This window comes from Pseudorca crassidens, chromosome 2, assembly GCF_039906515.1.
Source record: "Pseudorca crassidens isolate mPseCra1 chromosome 2, mPseCra1.hap1, whole genome shotgun sequence".
Lineage (NCBI taxonomy): Eukaryota > Metazoa > Chordata > Mammalia > Artiodactyla > Delphinidae > Pseudorca > Pseudorca crassidens.
In genome coordinates, this window is record NC_090297.1 from 81,113,406 (window position 1) to 81,139,327 (window position 25,922).

Sequence of the window (25,922 nt, forward strand, 5' to 3'; positions counted from 1 at the left end):
TATTTATTACAAAGACAGTTTGCAAATTAAATATTTTTGCTCTATTCACTAGAATATATTTGGATGAATTGAAATAGATATTACTTTATGTGTGATCTCAATCTACAAAATAGTTTGAGAAAAAGAAAATATTTCTCATTTTTTTGCTACTCACATTATGTATAGCATAATGGTCTACACAAATAAGCAATTATTAAATGCTCTTAAAGTCTGGAAAGCCAAAGAAATAAATGTGATTCTCAAAATCTTCTCAACATATTTCATGAAAAAAAAAGTAGCATTTTGTTTTCTAAAAGACTTAGGAAGTTAAGTTCAACCAGACAATTGAGTGAATAAAGTTAATATTTCAATAGAAATAATGCTTAAAATTTAAAACTAAAAACATTCACTTGGATTTCCCTCCCCACCCCCTTTAAATCTTCTGAAATTTTGCTATAAAAACCTGAATTCATTTTCCCCCCAAACACCTACACAAATGTCTTAATACCACTTTTTTTTTTTTTTTTTTAATTTTTTTTTTTTGCAGTACGTGGGCCTCTCTCTGTTGTGGCCTCCCCCGCTGCGGAACACAGGCTCCGGACGCGCAGGCCCCGCGGCCATGGCTCACGGGCCCAGCCGCTCCGCGGCACGTGGGATCCCCCCGGACCGGGGCACGAACCCGCGTCCCCTGCATCGGCAGGCGGACTCCCAACCACTGCGCCACCAGGGAAGCCCTTAATACCACTTTTTAAATAAATAATCAATTCCTTATTTGTGTGATACCCACTTCATTATGAGTTGAAAAATATAATAGACTTTACAGTTATTAAAGACTGTTTCAGGGTTACCTTCATAGTATTTTGGTAATTAGAGCTTTGTAATCTATTTTAACGTCTGTTATAGGTAATTTTCCCCCTTCTTATATTGTGTTTTTTATCCTCCGCAAACTTTTACTAGTAGACTAGTAGTTTAGAGACTGGGTTTTGAAATGAGGTAGGTTTAGGTTCAAATCCTCACTGTACAATTAACACCTGTGGATATCATTCAGTGCCCTAGAATCTCCATTTCCTCAACTAGAAAATTACACTAATAAAACCTACAATGATGCTGCAAGAATTCAACGAGATAGCATACTGCCTAATATATACCAAATACTTGGTTAATGATAATCATTGCTATAATATTTTTAAAGTTAGGGCATGAATATAATTTTATTACTTTCGTCTATTTTTTAAAATAATTATTCTTTAGATTGTTTTTATACAACACGTAGTTATTTTTGTCTCTCCCCTTTACTCATCCTTTAAAAACACCCTTTGCAAAGTTTTTTCGGTGTTCGTTAGGTTTTAAACTATTTTTCCTTTAGGCTATTCTTAAATATGCTTTTTTAAAAATTAGTTTAATTAACTAATTAAATTTTGGCTGAATTGGGTCTTCATTGCTGCACGAGGGCTTTTCTCTCTAGTTGTGGTGAGTAGGGGCTACTCTTCACTGCGGTGCACGGGCTTCTCATTGGGGTGGCTTCTCTTGTTGTGGAGCATGGGGTCTCGGCACGCGGGCTCAGTAGTTGTGGCTCGCAGGCTCTAGAACGCAGGCTCAGTAGTTGTGGCTCGCAGGCTCTAGAGAGCAGGCTCAGTAGTTGTGGTGCATGGGCTTCGTTGCTCTGTGGCATGTGGGATTTTCCTGGACCAGGGCTTGAACCCACGTCCCCTGCATTGGCAGGCAGATTCTTAACCACTGTGTCACCAGGTAAGTCCCAAATATGCTTTTATCTTTATTTCAAATTGAATTTCTTTTTTCCAAGATACTTTTGAAATGTTTATTGCTGCTATATAGGAAAGTTAATGACTAAAATCTATCACTTGACTGATTTCTCATTAATTTTTTTTTTTTTTTTTTTTTTGCGGTACATGGGCCTCTCACTGTTGTGGCCTTTCCCATTGCAGAGCACAGGCTCCGGACGCGCAGGCTCAGCGGCCATGGCTCACGGGCCTAGCCGCTCCGCTGCATGTGGGATCTTCCCGGATCGGGGCACAAACCCGTGTCCCCTGCATTGGCAGGCGGACTCTCAACCACTGCGCCACCAGGGATGCCCTCTCATTAATTTTTGAGTATCCTTACTTTTAATCACATTTCCTAGAATTAATTAAAAAGGTGTTTTCTAAACTTTAAAGTGAAAGCCACAAAGAGAAAGAGCAACAGATACATACACTTAAAAAGAGAGACTTTTTTGACCTACCAAATTAGAAAAGAAAATGAGACTAAGGGTGAGAACAAGAATGAAATATCTAATATACGCAAGGTATTAGTGAAATGGAAACGCTGCCAAGAACATATCCTGGAAATATTCTTTAGGAAATTTACTTAGTGCATATTGAATGTCGTAAAAATACTAATATCCTATAATTCAGTAATTCTACTTTTTACAACTGACTACAGAAATAGAAGGTACCACAAAACTTTATATACAAAGATGTTAACATAAGCATTATTTTTTAATGATGAAAAACGAAAAACCACCTAAATATGCCAAAATAGGGGAATCTCAGTTTCAAACAAACCACTCTATTCTTTCCAGCTTACTCATTTTATGAAGTAACCCAAACTCAATAATCCTCCTTCTTGTTGGGATAATCCATGGATCCTACCAACTTTTCACTGTCCCTCACTGCCTGATATCCTCTCTTCCCAAACAAAGTTTAATTTCCAATCATTGCAGACTTTCCCTTGCTTTTATCCCCCTTTCCCTTCTCTTCTTTAGTAGTGAGCATACTAGCCTGGGAAACCACTAGTCTGGGTCAACACACTGACAACTCTTGAGTCTGCACCTCAGCCAGTAAATATGACCAAAGAAAAATAAAACGGTAAAGTTTATTTCAATTAACAATCACTAAATTCAGTTGGACTCTTAATGCATCCTAGAATAATGTGTTTCCTTAGTCCATTCCTTCTCCCACCTTCTTAGATCACTATTTCATACTTTCTCCTCTGTTTTCAAACCAGCAACCCTCCACCCTACTGTCACTCTCAGATGATAATCTTGTTTCTGATTTCACTGAAAAAATTGAAGCAATCACAACAGAACTTCACAACATCCCACAACCAACATCTTACCTACATTTTTGCCCATATATTTTACATTCTCTCTTGTTCTTTTTTAAAAATATATTTATTTATTTATTTATTTTTGGCTGCATTGGGTCTTCGTTGCTGCACACGGGCTCTCTCTAGTTGCAGTGTGCTCATAAGATGTGGTTGTTTTGGTATTGATTCTTTTTTTGAGCCGGGGATACTCTTCGTTGCGGTGCACAGGCTTCTCATTGTGGTGGCTTGTCTTGTTGTGGAGCATGGGCTCTAGGTGCGTGGGCTTCAGTAGTTGGGGCACGCAGGTTTCCGTAGTTGTGGCTCACTGGCTCTAGAGAGCAGGCTCAGTAGTTGTGGTGCACGGGCTTAGCTGCTCCATGGCATATGGGATCTTCCCAGACCAGGGCTTGAACCCGTAGCCCCTGCATTGGCAGGCGGATTCTTAACCACTGTGCCACCAGGGAAGTCCCTTTTCTTTAGCATTTGACACAGTAAATGCCTCTCTTTCTGAAACACTCTATTCTCTTGGCTTCTAGAACATTATATTTCCCTGGTGTTCTCCTACTTTGCTGATTGGCTCTTGGTCTTCCTAACTTTTAAATGTTGGCTTACTCTCAGGCTTAATTCTTGTACTCTTCTGTTTTATCTACATCCATTCCCCAGGTAATCTCATCTACTCTCATGGCTTTTAATACGATCATGTCAATAACTGTCAAATTTTTATTTCCAGCTTGTCCTCTCTTAACTCCAACTTTAAATAAAGTCCCCTACATACGAACCTTCAAGTTGTGAACTTTCAAAGATTTGAACATGCGTTCTTAAAACTGCAGCTTGCCCTCCGTCTCTTATTGCTGACAATCCTTCAGCTCTACCATCTTCCACCTCCTCTCCCTCCTCCAGTCAGTAATTCTTCTTGCCTGTTCACTCAAAGCCAGCCCCTGTATGCCAGCTGTGGTACTGTACTACTGTACTTTTCAAGGTACAGTACTATAAGATTAAAAATGTTTATTTTTTTGCTTGTTTCTTTATGTAACATTTGTGTGAAAAGCATTATAAACCTATTACAGTACAGTACTATATAGCCGACTGTGTTAGTTGGGTACCTAGGCTAACTCTGTTGGACTTTACAAACAAACTGAACTTACAAATGCGCTCTTTGAACAGAACTCGTTCGTACACAGGGGACTTACTGTATTTCGAGGAGCTACTTGAACAGCTCCTGGGCATCTCATACTTAATATAACCAAAACTGGGGCTCTTGGTATTCCTCCTGTAGACTTTCCCATTGCAGGTACTGGGAACTGTATTCTTCTAACTGCTCAGGCCAAAGTCCTTGATTTCTGTCCCTCTGACACCTCCACAATCAGCTATACCTTTAAAACCTATTCAGAATCTAATAATTTCTTAACACTTCAGTCCAAGCCATCACCACCCCTTGCCTGCATTACTTCACCAGCTTTCTACTTAATATCCCTGCTTCTGCTCTTACCCCCTGCAATATACTCTCAACACAGCAGCCAGAAGATGCACTGAAAACTTAAGTCAGATCTTGTCCTTCTCTACTGAAAACCCCAGTGGCTCACCAGAGTAAAAGCTAAAGTCTTCACATGTTCAGCAACTCCCTACATTATCTGCAATGTGCAACACCTTACCTCCTTTCACTTCCCTCATCTTCATGTTGTCCCATCACTACTCCTCATCAGCATGCTCCTGACCAGACCCTGCTCTCCTTATATATCTAGCTCCCTCACTTCCTTCAGGTCTTTATTCAAAGGTAACCTGGTCAACTTCTCTAAACTTTTAATCCGAACACTGTTTTTTTAATTTTCCCTTCCCTAAGATATTTTTTTCCTCTGTTTAACACTTATCACCATCTAAAACACTGTACATTTTACTTATTGTCTGATTTCCATACTAGAGTATATAGTTCCACAAGGGCAGGAATTGGTCTGTTTCATAAACACATATCAAGTGCCTAGAACAGTGTTTGGGCATGTAGCAGTCACTGTAAATATCTGTTAAATGAATGACTTCTTAAATAAATTAAGCTATTACATCCCCATTGGATTTTATTAAGTAGCTATTCATTTTTTAATGAAAAGTTTGTAATGGCACAAAAAATGGGCATCCAAACCCTTCCTACATCACAATACATTAAAGTCTCTCTTGCAAAGTAGTAGTGTGTATACACTGAAGAACATGTATGGGTCTAAGACTAACCCAAATCAGAGTTCAAACTCTTGACTTCTACCACTTTCTGTCAGTATGACCACTAGCTTATTATTTGAGCTTTCTGAACCTTAGTTTCTTCATAGAAAGATAAACAACGCTTTCATAAGGTTACTGGAAGAATAAAAGGAGATAATGTACGTAAATTATCCTTCGTATATTAAGTGTTGAATAAATGTGTCAGTACTAGTACTTTATATTGATTGTTCAATATAATTCCTGGATGACTTAGATAATATTTGTCGTTTTTTTTTTTTTTTTTTTTTTTTTTTGCGGTATGCGGGCCTGTCACTGTTGTGGCCTCTCCCGTTGCAGAGCACAGGCTCAGGACGCGCAGGCTCAGCGGCCATGGCTCACGGGCCCAGCCGCTCCGCAGCATGTGGGATCTTCCCAGACCGGGGCACAAACCCGTGTCCCCTGCATCGGCAGGTGGACCCCCAACCACCGCGCCACCAGGGAAGCCCTGTCATGTTTTTTTATGTTAGGCAGTGAAAACACAGATGTTTTTATATTACGCTCTAGTTTTCAGCGTATCTGGAATATTCCATAATTTTTGAAATAAGAAAAAATATCCAAATTCTGACTAAAAACCAGTCAGAATTTCTAACTCCTCTTCACAGGGCTTAAATCTCTATACCCCAAAACATAAATTTAAACATAAATTCATACGTCTATCTTAAATAGAGTAGGGGATAAAGGCTCTTCCTTTTTTAAAGATCTGTGGTTTATCCCAATATAAGCTAGAATCTTAATATTTCTTACCTCCTCCCCCTCAGGTGGAACATCAAGAATTGGAAGAAGATACTGACAAAGGTGTTTCTATTAACAAAAAATTTCGCACGGTAAAATGTAAGATCTACCGTATGAAATCGTTATTATCAAAATCTTCCTGTAACACTTTCAGAGAAGGAATGGAAAATAGTTGAAAGTCACTGTCTTGATCAGGGAGCTGACAGGTATAATTCCTAGCGTAAAGGTCACTGACCCGAAGGTCAAACCTTAAACACATGTCACAGCATCAAAGGCTGATTTTTACTTCTATATCAAAACATCACATAATTATGATCATACTACTTGTGTAAAGAAGTGCGTAAGATTATCTCCCTGAAGGCTTTTGAGGAGAACCAAGGCAAGAAAGTACTAGTTTAACAGAATTCATTCCCTTGTAAAAGGGCCCTTGGGGGAGGGGAAGGGAATTGAATAAGGAAGTGACATTTCCCAAAGAAGAGAGAGGCTCCATGATACATGGCTAATTAATTGTAAATAAGGTGGTCTTCTGGTTGGGAATGAGATGAATTGCCAGGTCCAACTTAAAAATCAGACATATGCAAACATGAAGTTAAAAAAGTAGAGTTACACAAAAATTGTTTTGGCTTTGCCCTTCAGAGGGCAGGAGGAATGAAGAAAGGAATGAAAATGGTACAAGAGTAAAAAAAGAACTATGTGGAAACAAGATTTTATAAAAGGAACTATCTCTGAGATCAGCGTATTTATTTACCCAATGCATTCCACTAACTTTTTAAACTTTTTCCCCCCCAGATTCTTCTCTATAAACAACTTTGTGCCATCTGTTTTTGCCTAAGACATACTCAAAAGTATTTTGTGAGGTATATGAACTATAATTTTCCCCAAAAATCAAAATTTGAAAAAAACTGCAAATATAGGCTAATGTCTGCTAGATCTTTTTGAAAAGGCCTTTGCTATTCCTACATTCATGTGACTTAATTTAAAAAATCTTCTTCAAGAGCAAGGATTGTTCATAGAACTGTTATTTTTATTTTTTTATTTTTTGCAACTACAAGCATGAGGAAACGAACAGGATGGCTTCCCCATCCTCAGATTCTTGATTTGCAGTTCCAAATATTTGTGGTATGCAATAACCCATACTCTCTCCCCACTCATCAGGATGATGCACTTTTTACTTTCAGTAGGTTGAAGTGGAGAGTATGATTCAATATTACCCTTACTCATGGAACCTAAAAGAAAAGCAAATGGTAGAGCAGCAGGTGGGTGACAGAACAAAAAAAAAAGAGGGAAAAACATCCACAGGGATCTTTTCCTTCTCTCCTCCTCTCTCTCTCTGAAGAAAATGTATAAGTATCTATTTCCAACAGATAGTGAGTAGGTGACAGAAACGGAAATAAAACATGTATAAAAGGGAGACAGATTTGATGAGGGAAGAGACTGTCTCCCAGGTGGCTTCTGAGCAGGATTATGGTAAGAAAGAGTAGTAATTTAACAGAACCCATTCCTAGTAAAAAGGCATGCGGGGTGTGAGTAACGAAGTGTTATTTTATAGCAAGGCAAAATAATACACAGGTAGGGAATTGTAAATAAGATGGTCATCAAATGTCTTGCCAGGTTGAAGTAAAAAATCAGACACATCCAAATATACAAAAGTGGAGTCATTCAATAAATTTGTTTTTTTGTTTCTTTTTTTCTTTTCTTTTTTTTTTTTTTTCAGGCAGCTGGGGGGAAAATAAAAGGTAAGGAATTGGATCAGCCAGTCACTGAGTTCCTTCACTAACTCATGCTTCTACTCATTAGCCCCATCCTGAAATATCAGCATAAATGCCAATTCAATTTTCCTTAACACCCAGCTCACACAATGCCAAAGATCCTCAACAATTTCTGGCCTACAGAGATACAAACAAGAATTTTAAGGTACACGTGGGAATTTACATGTCCTTCAAATTGAAAATCTACCTGTTTCTCTGAACAGTAATTCAAAAATAATCTTTGGTTAGCGATGAGAAAATTTAATTAGTCAAAGCTTTCTGCATCTTTAAGGCAGCCATAATTAGTTCTAATGCAATGATCTACTCTATTAGGTCTCCTTTATACTATACTGCTGTTAGTCTCAGCATGTTACAGATTATATTCTCTATAACTTTTTAAAACATGCTTAAATGAAATGATAATTATCTTCCCCAAAGAAGTATTTTCTCCTGATGACCCACCAATAAATCCAGAAAAAGGAAGCTGCTTTCTTTCACATTAGAACAAAAACCACTTCAGATCAGTTTTTGAAATGTCTGTTTTTAACTATAATCTAGTGGGATGGTAAATTTATCAATAAATAAATACAAACATCATTGTTAAATTTATAACAGGTAACAAATATATCAACATAACATCTACTGCCAAATAACTGACTTTAATGAATTTATGTTCAGTACTTTTAAAAGTCCTAAGATGCTTACTTTAATTTCAACTTGTTCTTCCATTTCTTTAGTTTTTATTGTAGTATATTCCTTTTCAAGCCTGAGAAAGAAAAAAAAAAAGTTAAAGGTATGCTTTCATTCCAAACTAGTTACGGAAATTATAAAATTTAAAACCATATATTAACACAAAATACAATTTTGCTATGTTCCCCCAACTTATGACTTGAGATACTTGAAATCAGAAAAACCATCTCAATAGTTATACAGGCTATCAGGAAAAAAAAATTACTTCAAAAATAACAAATATAAGAACCACACAAAAGTAAACTTTAGAAAGTAAACTGCTATAAAGCACCAGAGAACTGAGTTTAGAGATTCTATTCAGCCCTTAACTTACAGAACAAGCACAAACCCTTCCCTCTCAAATTAAAATACACTGATAAAGTTCAACTGGATCTTAACTAAACTTGACTAGAAATTTGTAAGGGGAGAAAAGGAACAACTCTTCCTAACAAAAAAATTCCAGTTAATAAATGTAGAAAGAATGAGGCAAATATAAAAATCACCATTAGAATTCCACAATAAATAACTGCCGTAGGCAAGAAAAATGAATGAATGCTAAAATTAGTGGGTAAAAGTTTAAGCACAGTCTCACAGTATCTCTCCCCAAATATTTACTAATTACAAAGGAAAAAATAGTAAATTTATAGTACAGGATCTTAGCAGACAGCATCTGAGCCAAATGATGAAGGTTAACATCACCGGTAACGCATACCGACATGACACACCCCCTGTTAAATAAAAAGTACTGAGAAAGGCGGCACCTCACCTCTGTGGTATCCTTCCCAATAATGCATATCCTCAATCTAATCAAGAGAAATCATCAAACCCCAATTGAAGGACATTCTAAAAAATATCTGACCAGCTCGCATCAGAAGTGTCAAGGTCAGAAAAAACAAGAAAAGACTGAAGAACTGTCACGGACTGTAGGAGACTAAGAAATGACAAACAAATGCAAGGTACTATTTTTGCAACTCTACTATAAACACAAAATTACCTTAAAAAATTATCAGCCGTCAGACTTCCGGGAAGATGGCGGAAGAGTAAGACGCGGAGATCACGTTCCTCCCCACAGATACACCAGAAATACATCTACGCGTGGAACAACTACTACAGAGCATCTACTGAACGCTGGCAGAAGACCTCAGACCTCCCAAAAGGCAAGAAACCCCCCACGTACCTGGGTAGGGCAAAAGAAAAAACTAAACAGAGACAAAAGGATAGGGACGGGTCCTGCACCAGCGGGAGAGAGCTGTGAAGGAGGAAAAGTGTCCACACACTAGGAAGCCCCTTCGCGAGTGGAGGCTTCGGGAGGCGGAGTGGGGGAGCTTGGGAGCCGCGGAGGAGAGCACAGCAACAGGGGTGCGGAGGGCAAAACGGACAGATTCCAGCGCAGAGGATCGGGCCGACCGGAACTCGCCAGCCGAGAGGCTTGTCTGCTCGCCCGCCGGGGCGGGCGGGACTGGGAGCTGAGGCTCCGGCTTTTGTCGGAGCGCAGGGAGAGGACTGAGGTTGGCGGCGTGAACACAGCCTGCAGGGCGTTAGTGCACCGCGGCTGGCCGGGAGAGAGTCCGGGGAGAAGTCTGGAACTGCCGAAGAGGCAAGAGACTTTTACGTCCCTCTTTGTTTCCTGGTGCACGAGGAGAGGGGATTAAGAACGCTGCTTGAGAGACCTCCAGGGACGGGCGCGAGCCGCGGCTAAAAGTGCGGAGCCCAGAGACAGACATGAGACGCTAGGGCCTCCGCTGCCGCCACCAGGAGGCCTGTGTGCGAACACAGGTCACTAGCCACACGCCCTTCCGGGGAGCCTGTGCAGCCCGCCACTGCCAGGGTCCCGGGATCCAGGGACAACTCCCCCGGAAGAACGCACAGGCGCGCCTCAGGCTGCAACGTCTCGCCGGCCTCTGCCGCCGCAGGCCCGCCCCACACTCCGTGCCCCTCCCTACCCCCCGGGCCTGAGTGAGCCAGAGCCTCCGAATCAGCGGCTCCTTTAACCCCGTCCTGTCTGAGCAAAGAACAGACGCCCTCCGGCGACCTACACGCACAGGCGGGGCTAAATCCAAAGCTCAGCCCCTGGGAGCTGTGAGAACAAAGAAGAGAAAGGGAAATCTCTCCCAGCAGCCTCAGAAGCAGCGGATTAAAGCTCCACAATCAACTTGATGTACCCTGCATCTGTGGAATACCTGAATAGACAACCAATCATCCCAAATTAAGGAGCCCTGTGGATGAAAGGCTCTTGGTGCTGCAGCCAGGAGTCAGTGCTGTGCCTCTGAGGTGGGAGAGCCAACTTCAGGACACTGATCCACAAGAGACCTCCCAGCTGCACATAATATCAAACAGCAAAAATTTCCGAGAGATCTCCATCTCAACGCCAGCACCCAGCTTCACTCAACGACCAGCAAGCTACAGTGCTGGACATCCTATGCCAAACAACTAGCAAGACAGGAACACAACCCCACCCATTAGCAGAGAGGCGGCCCAAAATCATAATAAGTCTACAGACACCCCAAAACACACCACCAGACGTGGACCTGCCCACCAGAAAGACAAGATCTAGCCTCATCCACCAGAACACAGGCACTAGTACCCTCCACCAGGAAGCCTACACAACCCACTGAACCAACCTTAGCCACTGGGGACAGACACAAAAAACAACAGGAACTACGAACCTTCAGCCTGCAAAAAAGGAGACCCCAAACACAGTAAGATAAGCAAAATGAAAAGACAGAAAAACACACCGCAGATGAAGGAGCAAGATAAAAACCCATCAGACCTAACAAATGAAGAGGAAATAGGCAGTCTACCTGAAAAAGAATTCAGAATAATGATAGTAAGGTTGATCCGAAATCTTGGAGATAGAATGGACAATAGAATGGACAAAATGCAAGAATCAGTTAACAAGGACCTAGAAGAACTAAAGATGAAACAAGCAACGATGAACAACACAATAAATGAAATTAAAAGTACTCTAGATGGGATCAATAGCAGAATAACTGAGGCAGAAGAACGGATAAGTGACCTGGAAGATAAAATAGTGGAAATAACTACTGCAGAGCAGAATAAAGAAAAAAGAATGAAAAGAACTGAGGACAGTCTCAGAGACCTCTGGGACAACATTAAACGTACCAACATTCGAATTATAGGGGTTCCAGAAGAAGAAGAGAAAAAGAAAGGGACTGAGAAAATATTTGAAGAGATTATAGTTGAAAACTTCCCTAATATGGGAAAGGAAATAGTTAATCAAGTCCAGGAAGCACAGAGAGTCCCATACAGGATAAATCCAAGGAGAAATACGCCAAGACACATATTAATCAAACTGTCAAAAATTAAATACAAAGAAAACATATTAAAAGCAGCAAGGGAAAAACAACAAATAACACACAAGGGAATCCCCATAAGGTTAACAGCTGATCTTTCAGCAGAAACTCTGCAAGCCAGAAGGGAGTGGCAGGACATATTGAAAGTGTTGAAGGAGAAAAACCTGCAACCAAGATTACTCTACCCAGCAAGGATCTCATTCAGATTTGATGGAGAAACTAAAACCTTTAGAGACAAGCAAAAGCTGAGAGAGTTCAGCACCACCAAACCAGCTCTACAACAACTGCTAAAGGAACTTCTCTAGGCAAGAAACACAAAAGAAGGAAAAGACCTACAATAACAAACCCAAAACAATTAAGAAAATGGGAATGGGAACACACATATCAATAATTACCTTAAATGTAAATGGACTAAATGCTCCCACCAAAAGACACAGATTGGCTGAATGGATACAAAAACAAGACCCATATATTTGCTGTCTACAAGAGACCCACTTCAGACCTAGAGACACATACAGACTGAAAGTAAGGGGATGGAAGAAGGTATTTCATGCAAATGGAAACCAAAAGAAAGCTGGAGTAGCAATTCTCATATCAGACAAAATAGACTTTAAAACAAAGACTATTAGAAGAGACAAAGAAGGACACTACATAATGATCAAGGGATCGATCCAAGAGGAAGATATAACAATTGTAAATATTTATGCACCCAACATAGGTGCACCTCAATACATAAGGCAAATACTGACAACCATAAAAGGGGAAATCGACAGTAACACATTCATAGTAGGGGACTTTAACACCCCACTTTCACCAATGGACAGATCATCCAAAATGAAAATAAATAAGGAAACACAAGCTTTAAATGATACATTAAATGAGATGGAGTTAATTGATATTTATAGGACATTCCATCCAAAAACAACAGAATACACATTTTTCTCAAGTGCTCATGGAACATTCTCCAGGATAGATCATATCTTGGGTCACAAATCAAGCCTTGGTAAATTTAAGAAAATTGAAATTGTATCAAGTATCTTTTCCGACCACAACGCTATGAGACTCGATATCAATCACAGGAGAAGATCTGTAAAAAATACAAACACATGGAGGCTAAACAATACACTACTTAATAACGAAGTGATCACTGAAGAAATCAAAGGGGAAATCAAAAAATACCTAGAAACAAATGACAATGGAGACACGACGACTCAAAATCTATGGAATGCAGCAAAAGCAGTTCTAAGAGGGAAGTTTATAGCAATACAATCTTACCTTAAGAAACAGGAAACATCTCGAATAAACAACCTAACCTTGCACCTAAAGCAATTAGAGAAAGAAGAACAAAAAAACCCCAAAGTTAGCAGGAGGAAAGAAATCATAAAAATCAGATCAGAAATATATGAAAAAGAAATGAAGGAAACGATAGCAAAGATCAATAAAACTAAAAGCTGGTTCTTTGAAAGGATAAACAAAATTGATAAACCATTAGCCAGACTCTTCAAGAAAAAAAGGGAGAAGACTCAAATCAATAGAATTAGAAATGAAAAAGGAGAAGTAACGACTGACACTGCAGAAATACAAAAGATCATGAGAGATTACTACAAGCAACTCTATGCCAATAAAATGGACAACCTGGAAGAAATGGACAAATTCTTAGAAAGGCACAACCTGCCAAGACTGAATCAGGAAGAAATAGAAAATATGAACAGACCAATCACAAGCACTGAAATTGAAACTGTGATTAAAAATCTTCCAACAAGCAAAAGCCCAGGACCAGATGGCTTCACAGGCGAATTCTATCAAACATTTAGAGAAGAGCTATCACCTATCCTTCTCAGACTCTTCCAAAATATAGCAGAGGGAGGAACACTCCCCAACTCATTCTACGAGGCCACCATCACCCTGATACCAAAACCAGACAAGGATGTCACAAAGAAAGAAAACTACAGGCCAATATCACTGATGAACATAGATGCAAAGATCCTCAACAAAATACTAGCAAACAGAATCCAACAGCACATTAAACGGATCATACACCATGATCAAGTGGGGTTTATTCCAGGAATGCAAGGATTCTTCAATATATGCAAATCAATCAACACGATACACCATATTAACAAATTGAAGGAGAAAAACCATATGATCATCTCAATAGATGCAGAGAAAGCTTTTGACAAAATTCAACACCCATTTATGATAAAAACCCTGCAGAAAGTAGGCATAGAGGGAACTTTCCTCAACATAATAAAGGCCATATATGACAAACCCACAGCCAACATCGTCCTCAATGGTGAAAAACTGAAAGCATTTCCACTAAGATCAGGAACAAGACAAGGTTGCCCACTCTCACCACTCTTATTCAACATAGTTTTGGAAGTTTTAGCCACAGCAATCAGAGAAGAAAAGGAAATAAAAGGAATCCAAATCGGAAAAGAAGAAGTAAAGCTGTCACTGTTTGCAGATGACATGATACTATACATACAGAACCCTAAAGATGCTACCAGAAAACTACTAGAGCTAATCAATGAATTTGGTAAAGTAGCAGGATACAAAATTAATGCACAGAAATCTCTGGCATTCCTATACACTAAGGATGAAAAATCTGAAAGTGAAATCAAGAAAACACCCCCATTTACCATTGCAACAAAAAGAATAAAATACCTAGGAATAAACCTACCTAAGGAGACAAAAGACCTGTATGCAGAAAATTATAAGACACTGATGAAAGAAATTAAAAATGATACAAATAGATGGAGAGATATACCATGTTCTTGGATTGGAAGAATCAACATTGTGAAAATGACTCTACTACCCAAAGCAATCTACAGATTCAATGCAATCCCTATCAAACTACCACTGGCATTTTTCACAGAACTAGAACAAAAAATCTCACAATTTGTATGGAAACACAAAAGACCCCGAATAGCCAAAGCAATTTTGAGAACGAAAAATGGAGCTGGAGGAATCAGGCTTCCTGACTTCAGACTATACCTCAAAGCTACAGTAATCAAGACAGTATGGTACTGGCACAAAAACAGAAATATAGATCAATGGAACAGGATAGAAAGCCCAGAGATAAACCCACGCACATATGGTCACCTTATCTTTGACAAAGGAGGCAGAAATGTACAGTGGAGAAAGGACAGCCTATTCAATAAGTGGTGCTGGGAAAACTGGACAGCTACATGTAAAAGTATGAGATTAGATCACTCCCTAACACCATACACAAAAATAAGCTCAAAATGGATTAAAGACCTAAATGTAAGGCCAGAAACTATCAAACTCTTAGAGGAAAACATAGGCAGAACACTCTATGACATAAATCACAGCAAGATCCTTTTTGACCCACCTCCTAGAGAAAGGGAAATAAAAACAAAAGTAAACAAATGGGACCTAATGAAACTTAAAAGCTTTTGCGCAGCAAAGGAAACCATAAAGAAGACCAAAAGACAACCCTCAGAATGGGAGAAAATATTTGCAAATGAAGCAACTGACAAAGGATTAATCTCCAAAATTTATAAGCAGCTCATGCAGCTTAATAACAAAAGAACAAACAACCCAATCCAAAAATGGGCAGAAGACCTAAATAGACATTTCTCCAAAGAAGATATACAGAGTGCCAACAAACACATGAAAGAATGCTCAACATCACTAATCATTAGAGAAATGCAAATCAAAACTACAATGAGATATCATCTCACACCAGTCAGAATGGCCATCATCAAAAAATCTAGAAACAATAAATGCTGGAGAGGGTGTGGAGAAAAGGGAACCCTCTTACACTGTTGGTGGGAATGTAAATTGATACAGCCACTGTGGAGAACAGTATGGAGGTTCCTTAAAAAGCTACAAACAGAACTACCATATGACCCAGCAATCCCACTACTGGGCATATACCCTGAGAAAACCATAATTCAAAAAGAGTCATGTACCAAAATGTTCATTGCACCTCTATTTACAATAGCCCAGAGATGGAAACAACCTAAGTGTCCATCATCGGATGAATGGATAAAGAAGATGTGGCACATATATACAATGGAGTATTACTCAGCCATAAAAAGAGATGAAATTGAGCTATTTGTAATGAGGTGGATAGACCTAGAGTCTGTCATACAGAGTGAAGTAAGTCAGAAAGAGAGAGACAAATACCGTATGCTAACACATATATATGGAATTTAAGAAAAAAAAAATGTCATGAAAAACCTAGGGGTGAAACAGGAATAAAGACACAGACTTACTAGAGAATGGACTTGAGGCTATGGGGAGGGGGAAGGGTAAACGGTGACAAAGCAATAAAGAGGCATGGACATGTATACACTACCAAACGTAAGGTAGATAGCTAGTGGGAAGCAGCCGCATAGCACAGGGAGATCAGCTCGGTGCTGTGTGACCGCCTGGAGGGGTGGGATAGGGAGGGTGGGAGGGAGGGTGACGCAAGCGGGAAGAGATATGGGAACATATGTATATATATAACTGATTCATTTTGTTGTGAAGCTGAAACTAACATACCATTGTAAAGCAATTATGCTCCAATAAAGATGTTTAAAAAAAAAAAAATTATCAGCCATCCAAAAATTAGTCCTACCAAATTATTTTTATACCTTACTCTCAATCAAAAATGTTAATAACAAGTTAAACCCTCCAAATAATAACCAGGTCCCACATAACTTATAGCTTCTTTTAAAAATCAAGTTCTCCCTCAAAGGACAAGAATCTATTATGTACTGTGTATAATTTCATTTATCTCACAGAACATTTTTTTTATTGTGGTAAAATACACATAACAAACTTTACCATCTTAACTATTTTTAAATGTACAAGTCAGTGGTATTAAATACATTTATAATGTTGTGCAGCCATCACCACCATCACGTCCACAGCTTTTTTCATCTTATAAAACTGAAACTCTGTACCTATGAAACAATAACATCCCATTTCCCCCTCTCACCAGGCCCTGGCTACAACCATTTTACATTCTGTCTATGTGAGTCTGACAACACTAAGTATCTCATATAAGTGGAATCATACAGTATTTGTCCTATTGTGACTGGCTTATTTCACTTAGCATAATGTCCCCATAGTTCACCCATATTATACCATACATTGAGCGTCTCTTTATGTGCTAACTGACCATTTACATCTCTTTGGAGAAATGTCTATTCAAATTCATTGTCCATTTTTTAATCCAGTTGTTTTGTTTTTGGCTGCTGAGTTTTAAGAGTTCGCTATATATTCTAGATATTAATCTTTTATCAGATATGTGATTTGCAAACATTTTCTCCCATTCTGCGGGTTGCCTTTTTCTGTTGAATGTCTTAGAATACACAAAAATTTTCTCAAAGTACAGTAATATTTTATTTTTAAATTTTATGAGCCTCTAATGGATAGAACTTTTCTGAATTTTTTATTTTTATGTTTTCTTCCAGTTTTATTGAGATATAACTGACATACAGCATCGTATAAGTTTAAGGTGTACAGCATAATAATTTGACTTATATACATCATGAATTACTACTACAATAAGTTTAGTGAACATCCATTACCGCATATAGATTTAAAAAATCATTTATTTATTTACTTTATTTTTGGCTGCATTGGGTCTTCTTTGCTGCCTGCATGCTTTCTCTAGTTACGGCAAGCGGGGGCTACTCTTCGTTGCAGTGCACAGGCTTCTCATTGTGTTGGCTTTTCTTGTTGCGGAGCACAGGCTCTAGGCACGTGGGCTTCTGTAGTTGTGGCTCGTAGGCTCTAGAGTGCAGGGTCAGTAGTTGTGTCGCATGGGCTTTGTTGCTCTGTGACATGTGGGAACTTCCCGGACCAGGGCTTGAACCCTTGTCCCCTGCATTGGCAGGCGGATTCTTAACCACTGCGCCACCAGGGAAGCCCCAACCTGTTACATTTTTAAATTGAAGTTGTTCTGCTCTAGGGCTTAAAATAGAAAAAAAATTTTTTTTCCTTGTGATGAGAACTCAGAATTTACTCTCTTAACAACTTTCATATATAATGTACAGCAGTGTTACCTATCTTTATCATGTTATACATTACATCCCCAGTACTTACTTATCTAAAAACTGGAAGTTTGTGCCTTTTGACTGCCTTTATCAATTCCCCCTCTCTTGGTCCCCACCTCTAGTAACAACAAATCTGATCTCTTTTTCTATGAGCTTATTTGTTTCTGAAATATAACTGACCTACAACACTATGTTAGTTCCTGGTACACAACATAGTGATTTGACATTTCTATACACTTCAAAAGGATCACCTAACAAAGCTATTACATAACTACTGACCATACTCTCCACACTGTACATTTCACACTGAGGACTCATTTTGTAACTGAAAGTTTTTACCTCTTAATAACCAAATTTTAAATTTTTCATGAACTTTAGTTTGTCTATTTTTTCTTTTGTTGTCTGTGCCGTTGGTGTCATATGCAAGATATCATTGCCAAATCCAATGTCATGAAGCTTTTGCCCTATGTTTTCATCTAAGAGTTTTAGTTTTAGTCCTTAGATCTTTGATCCATTTTGACTTAAATTTTGCATATGGTGTTAGGTGAGGGTCCAACTTCATATTTTCACATGTGGATATCCGGTTTTCTCTGCACCATTTGTTGAAAGACAGTCCTTTCCATATTGAATGGTCTCAGCATCCTTGACAAAAATCATTTGATCATGTATGTAAGGGCTTATTTCTGTCTTTATTCCAGTGCCAACCTGTTTTGATTACTGTAGCTTTGCAGTAAGTTTAGAAATCAGGATGTGTGAGTCCTCCAGCTTTGTTGTTCTTGTTCAAGATTATTTTGGCTATCTGGGGTCCTTTAAGGTTCCATATGAATTTTAGAATGGGGTTTTCTATCTGCAAAAAAAAATGTCATCAGTATTTTGATAAGGACTGCACTGAATCTGTAGATCATTTGGGGTAGTACTGACATCTTAACAAGATTAAGTCTTCCAATCCTTGAATATGGGATGTGTTTCCATTTGTTTATATATTTAATTTCTTGCAGTAATGTTTTGATGTTTTCATTGTACAAGTCTTTTGCCTCCTTGGTTAATTCCTAAGTATTTATTTTGATGCTACTGAAAAATAAAACTTTTTCACTGATCCACTGGTTGTTTAAGAGTGTGTTGTTTAATTTCCAAAAAATTGCTGTTTCCGGTTTTATTTCTGTTATTGATATCTAACTTCAACTTGTTATAGCTGGAGAAGACATTTTGTACATCTCTTAAAATCTACTGAGACTTAATAGTGTTGTTGTTATTAGGTAAAGTGTTCTGTGTATCTCTATTAGATATAGTTGGTTTATTGTGTTGAGTCCTCTATTTCCTTACTTATATTCTCTGGTTGTTCTATCCATTACTGAGAGTGGGATATTGAAGTCTCCAACTACTACTGTAGAACTGTCCATTTCTCACTTCATCTGTCCATTTTTGCTTCATATACTTTGATAGTCTGTCATTGGTGTATAAATATTTATAATTGTAACACCTATTGCTATATTGAACCTTTCATTAATATATATTACCTGTCTTTGTCTCTTGGAAACTTTTAAAATTTAAAGTCTGTTTTGTCTGATATTACTATAGCTACCTCTGCTCTCTTTTGTTTACTATTTGCATGGAATATCTTTTCCCAACCTTTTGCTTTCAATCTATTTGCATCTTTGTATCTAAAATGAGTCACCTGTAGATAACATGTAGTTGGATCATGTGGTTTTTCCCCATTCTGCCAATCTATGTCTTTTGGAGAGTTTAATTCATTTACTTTTTTTTTTTTTTTTTTGCAGTACGCGGGCCTCTCACTGCTGTGGCCTCTCCCGTTGAGGAGCACAGGCTCTGGATGCGCAGGCTCAGCGGCCATGGCTCATGGGCCCAGCCGCTCCGCAGCATGTGGGATCTTCCCAGACCAGGGCACGAACCCGTGTCCCCTGCATCGGCAGGCGGACTCTCAACCACTGCGCCACCAGGGAAGCCCATTAATTCATTTACTTTTAAAGTAAGTACTGATAAGGAAGGACTTACTGTCATTTTGCTGTTTGTTTGCTATATGCCTTGTAGCTTTTTTTGTCCCTCATTTCCTGCATTATTGTTGTCTTTAGTGTTTAGTTGGTTTTTTTGTAGTGAAATGCTTAAATTCCTTTCTAATTTCCTATTGTGTATATTCCATTGTTATTTTCTTTGTGGTTCCACGGAGAATATATTAACATTCTAAAGTTATAATACTCTAATTTGAATTTATAGCAGCTTAACTTCAATAATATACAAGAACTCTGCTCTTTTATAGCTTCTTTCCCACCTCTTTTGGTTACTGGTCACAAAAACATGTATTTATACATTGTGTGCCCCAAAACACAAACTAATGATTCTTTTAAATCTATTAGTCTCCTAAATAATGTAGAAAACAAGATTTGGAGCTACAAACAAAAATTACAATACTAGTAACTTTTAGACTAATAATTGCTTTTTTAAAAATGTATTAATTTATTAAATCATGTAGAAAACAAAAAGTGGAGTTACAATCCACTGTTATGATAATAATAGCTTTCATAATTGCCCATGTGTTTGCCTTAATTAAGAAGTTCATTTTGTGAGATGACTCTGAGTTACTGTTTCGTGAGTGTCCTTTCATTTCACCCTGCAGGAATGAGTATTTCCTGAAGGGCAGATCTAGTGATAACGAGCTTAGCCTTCATTTACCTGGGAATGTCTCGATTTTCCCCTCACTTTTGAAAGACAGTTTTGCCAGATACAGGATTCCTGACTGTTTTTCCTTTTAGCACTTTGGATATAAAGGCCCACTTGTCTTCTGGCCTCCAAAGTGTCTGATGAGAAGTATGTTTATAATCTTATTGAGAATCCCTTGTACATAATGATTGACTTCTCTTTTGCTGCCTTCAAGATTTGCTCTCTCTTTGCCTTTTGCAAGCCTGATTATAATGTGTCTTGGTGTGGGGTCTTTCTTACATCACTTTACTTGGAGTTAATGAGCTTCTTAAATGTTTATATTCATGTCTTTCAACAAATGTGTTAAGTTTTCAGCCATTATTTCTTCAAACATTCTATCCCGCCACCCCACCTTCTCAGATTCCCACAATATGTATGTTGGTCCACTTGATGGTATCCCACAGATCCCTTAGGCTCTGTTCACTTTTCTTAGGTCTTTTTTGTTGTTGCTATTCCTCGAACTCAGTTATTTCCAGTATCCTATCTTCAGGTTCACTTATTCTTCTACCTGCTCAAATCTGCCTTTCAATCACTCTAGTGAACTTTTCATTTCAGTTATTGTACTTTTCAGATCCAGAATTTCTTTCTGGTTTCTTTTTAGACTTTCTATCCCTTTACTGATATTTCCATTTTGTTCATACATCTTCTTTACTTTTCCCACAGCTTCCTTTATTTCTTTGAGCATCTTTTAAAGTTTCTATCTACCAAATATGCCATGAAGTTTCCTTCAGATACAGTTTATTTTTTTCCTTTGAATGGGTCATATTTTCCTGTTTCTTCACATGCCTTGATTTTTTTGTTGTTGAAAACTAGACATTTGAATCTAGTAATGTGATAACTCTGAAAATCAGATTCTCCCCCTCCCCAGGATTTGCTGGGGGTTTTTTTGTTATTGTTTTTGTCTTTTTGATTGTTATAGGCTGTCTCTCTGTTGATGACCAACCTGAGCTGTAAACTTACGGTATCCACAGGTCTTTTCTGAGCCTCTCCCTTGGGCATACACAGTCACGTTTTAATTTTCTCCATATATGCAGTTGTTTTTGAACGTCCTAGTCTTTTGTGTCTGGCTCCCAAAAGCGGAAAAAGAAAAAATTGAAGGGGAGAAAAGGGCACGAGCTCTTTAAATCTCTGGGCAGTCTCTTCAGCCAGAGGAAGAGGTGCAACAACAGTGGAGAGAGGTGCGACATCAATGGGGAGATGTGCAACAACAACTTCTTTGCACCTGTCCGATCAAAAACAGTGATCAGGAATCAGAGCACAGATCCCTAATATGTGGAGGACATGGTCTTTTTTGCCCACCCTGACTCCCATAAGCTGCATGCAGGCTGTTCCAGGAATACAAGCACAGCTGCCTGTCAGTGGCTAAGGGGTAGAGAATGGGTAATGCGCTAAGAGCTGAACTGATCAAATTAACTGCAATTTACCATGCCTACCCCTAGCAGTTACAAGTCTTCAATAGACTTCAGAGTTCCAAAACAGTTAACATCAGACAGATTCTGCCAGTGCAACTACTGTCTAGGTGGCAGACAGATTCCTGGTGCTTCCTACTCTGCCATCTTTTCACAATCTTCTGTCCACAGTGACTATGTAATATGCCAATTTTGAGGCGTAGAAAGAAGGAGAAACTTGCGTAAGGTCACACCCTTAACTGCTACACTGCTATGTCTCTTACTTTGGTATGTCTAAAAGAATACAGGATATCCAAAAAATTTTTGATTCTAAAAAAGTGCGAAACATTTTGAGCAATGGCTGCACTGTTGAAATAACTTTATAGCCTTCACAAATGACTACTGTGAAGCAGATATTTTGTAATGTATTGTGATAAATGTCATCATTACTCATTCACAAACCTAAAACAAAACACTATGAGTTATCATTTAATCCTTGATTCCCAATTCAGTCACCAAGCATGTTCAATTCAACCACCTTAACACTGCTCTAAAATTCAATATTACTTTTTCATCTGCATTGATAATTTTTTTAAACAAACTTTATTTTTTAGAACTGTTTTAGATTTACAAAATAATTAGAAGAGTATAGAGTTTCTATAAACCCCATCCCCAGTTTCTCCTAGGTTTAAACCTTACATTAGTATAGTACATTTATGACAATTAATGAACCAATATTAATATATTATTAACAACTAAAGTCCATACTTTATTCAGGTTTCTGAAATTTTTGGCTCATGTCCTTTTTCTACTCTAGGATCCCATCCAGGATACCACACTACATTTAGCTGTCACGTCTTCTTAAAGTCCCATGGTTAGGACAGTCTCTCAGACTTTCCAAGTTTTTGATGACCCTGACAGTTTGAGGAGTACTGGTCATCAGGTGTTCTGCAGAATGTCCCTCAACTGGGATTTGTCTCATGCTTTGCTCATGATTATATTGGTAATATGGGTTTTGGGGGAGGAAGACCACAGAGGTAAGTCCCATTTTCATCAAAGGTATAAACTATCAACAGGATACCACTGTTGATGTTGACCTTGATCACCTGGCTGAGGTATGATCAGGTTTCTGCAAACCTACTTCCAAGTAGCTGCAAAGCTACCTCCCTCTCCCTTCACTGGTAGTATTTTTAGGCCTTTGTTATGGCTTATAAATTACTAGAGGAATCTTTTAATTGTTCTTGCTACTTGCCAGTTTCTTAACTCAATCTTTTCTAAACACTATTACCAGAGTGGTATTTTTGGGGGACTTCCCTGGTGGCACAGTGGTTAAGAATCGGCCTGTCAATGCAGGGGACACGGGTTCGAGCCCTGGTCCGGGAAGATCCCACATGCTGTGGAGCAACTAAGCCCATGCGCCACAACTACTGAGCCCGCGCTCTAGAGCCCGTGAGCCACAACTACTGAGCCAACGTGCGACAACTACTGAAGCCCGTGCACCTAGAGCCCGTGCTCCACAACAAGAGAAGCCACCACAATGAGAAGCCTGCGCACCACAACGAAGAGTAGCCCCCATTTCCCTCAACTAGAGAAAGCCCATGCGCAGCAACAAAGACCCAACACAGCCAAAAAATAAAAACAAACAAATTAATTAATTAATTTTAAAAAATCAGGGCTTCTCAAAAACCAGTCTGAAAACCACCTAGTAGTTCTTAATTAAAAAAATAATAATAATAAGACTCAGTGGATTCACACAGATATAACTAAATAAGCAAGCAAGCAAGCAAAGAGATAAAAAGAGAAAGAAGGGAAACCTCTTCCTTATACTAGAATGCCAATTAATAAGGAAGGAATGAGGGAGTGAGACAATCATAAACAGAGCCAAATATGGGGAGGGAAAGTTTGGTAAGGAACAGGATATTATATAACCTCAAAGTAACTTGACACAAATTACTTACTCATAAAAGACAAAATAATAACTTTATAGTAGTAAAATCTGGCAGACATCACCTTATTAACCAAGAGATCAAAGCTAACACCATCTTCCTTAAAAAAGTAAAAGTAGAGCTACCATATGATCCTGCAATCCCACTCCTGGGCATATATCTGGAGAAAAACATAAGCTGAAAAGATACATGCACCCCAATGTTCATAGCAGCACTATTTACAATACAAGACATGGAAGAAACCTAAGTGTCCATTAACAGCTAAATGGATAAAGAAGATGTAGTATATACACACTATGGACTATTACTCAGCCTTAAAAAAGAATGGAATAATGCCATTTGCAGCAACATGGATGGACCTAAAGATTATCATACTAAGTGAATTGAAGTAAGCCAGAGAAAGGCAAATAGCATATGATATTGCTTATATGTGCAATATAAAAAAATGATACAAATGAACTTATTTATAAAACAGAAATAGACTCACAGACATAGAAAACAAACTTATGGTTACCAAAGCGGGGAGGATAAATTAGGAGTTTGGGATTAAAATATACACATTACTATACATAAAATAGATAACCAACATGGACCTACTGTATAGCACAGGGAACTATACTCAATATCTTGTAATAACCTATAATGGAAGAGAATGTAAAAAAAGAATATATATATACATATATATGTGTGTGTGTATATATATATATATATATATGTCTGAATCACTTTGCTGTACACCTGAAACTAACACAACATTGTAAATCAACTATATTTCAATAAAAATTTAAAAATAAATAAATAATTGTTTTTTAAAAAAGGTAACATCATCAATATTGAGACAAGCCAAGACTGATGAGAAGATACAATATTATTGGTATACCTGCCAAAAATGCGCAACCTGAATCTAATAATGAGGAAATGTTAGATAAACCGACATTGTGGGATCTTCTACAAAATAACTAGCCTGTACTCTTCAAATATATCAAGGTCGAGAAACACAAAGCATTGAGAGAGCATTTCAGATTAAAGGAGACTGAAATGACACTATTTACAATACAAACATGGAAGACCTAATGCAATACACGGGACTTTCCTGGTGGCACAGTGGTTAAGAATCCACCTGCCAATGCAGGGGACATGGGTTCAAGCCCTGGTCTGGGAAGATCCCACATGCCGTGGAGCAACTAAGCCCATGCACCACAACTACTGAGCCAGCGTGCTGCAACTACTGAAGCCAGCAAGCCTAGAGCCCGTGCTCCACAACACGAGAAGCCACCACAAGAAGTCTGCGCACCACAACGAAGAGTAGCCCCCACTTGCTGCAACTAGAGAAAGCCCGCATGCAGCAGTGAAGACCCAACACAGCCAAAAATAAATAAAATTAAATCTTTAAATAAATAAATAAATAAACAAATTGCAATACATGATCCTGTAGGGTCTGGAGTGGATACAGGACCCAGGGGGTAAGGGATTAAGGGTGGGGAGTGGGTAGAAGTTGGGGATGGGAGGAGGAGATTGTTGTAAGGAATATTATTGGGACAAATGATAAAATTTGAACTTCTTTTATGGATTAGAATACTATTGTATCTATGATAATTTCCTGATTTTGATTAACTGCTGACTTCGGTTTAAAAAAAAAAAAAAAAGCTCTGTTCTTAGGAAGTACATATTCAAGTATTTAAGGAAAAAGGGCACAATATCTCAACTTACTCTAAAATGTGTCCTCCCAAAAATAATGGGTATGGATTTTACTTACACACACACACACATATTATTTTATTTATATATATGCATGTGGGGGGGGGGGAATAAAACAAATGGGGCAAAATGTAAACAATTGGTGAATTTGGATAAGTGGCATAAGGGAGTTCCTTGTAGTATATTTGTAACTTTTTTGAAAAGTTTAAAAGTATACCAAAATAAAAAATTACAACAAAAGAAGCCAAAGGCTAAGACTGCTTGCTTGCAACATTCATATCTTAAAGAAACCTCTAAACCACATGTGAGTGATTAGTGAGCAGTTGAA

General features: G+C 38.4%; 1 protein-coding gene across 8 annotated transcripts in view; it reads right to left on the reverse strand.

The window, feature by feature from the left end:
• EVI5 (ecotropic viral integration site 5) overlaps window positions 1–25,922 on the reverse strand; it is a 214,386-nt gene that overhangs the window by 102,648 nt on the left and 85,816 nt on the right. For all 8 annotated transcript variants that reach the window (XM_067726948.1, XM_067726950.1, XM_067726944.1 and 5 more), the window contains one exon: window positions 8,496–8,556. In XM_067726948.1, coding sequence (XP_067583049.1) covers window positions 8,496–8,556 — 61 coding nt within the window. The remainder of the gene's footprint in view (window positions 1–8,495; window positions 8,557–25,922) is intronic.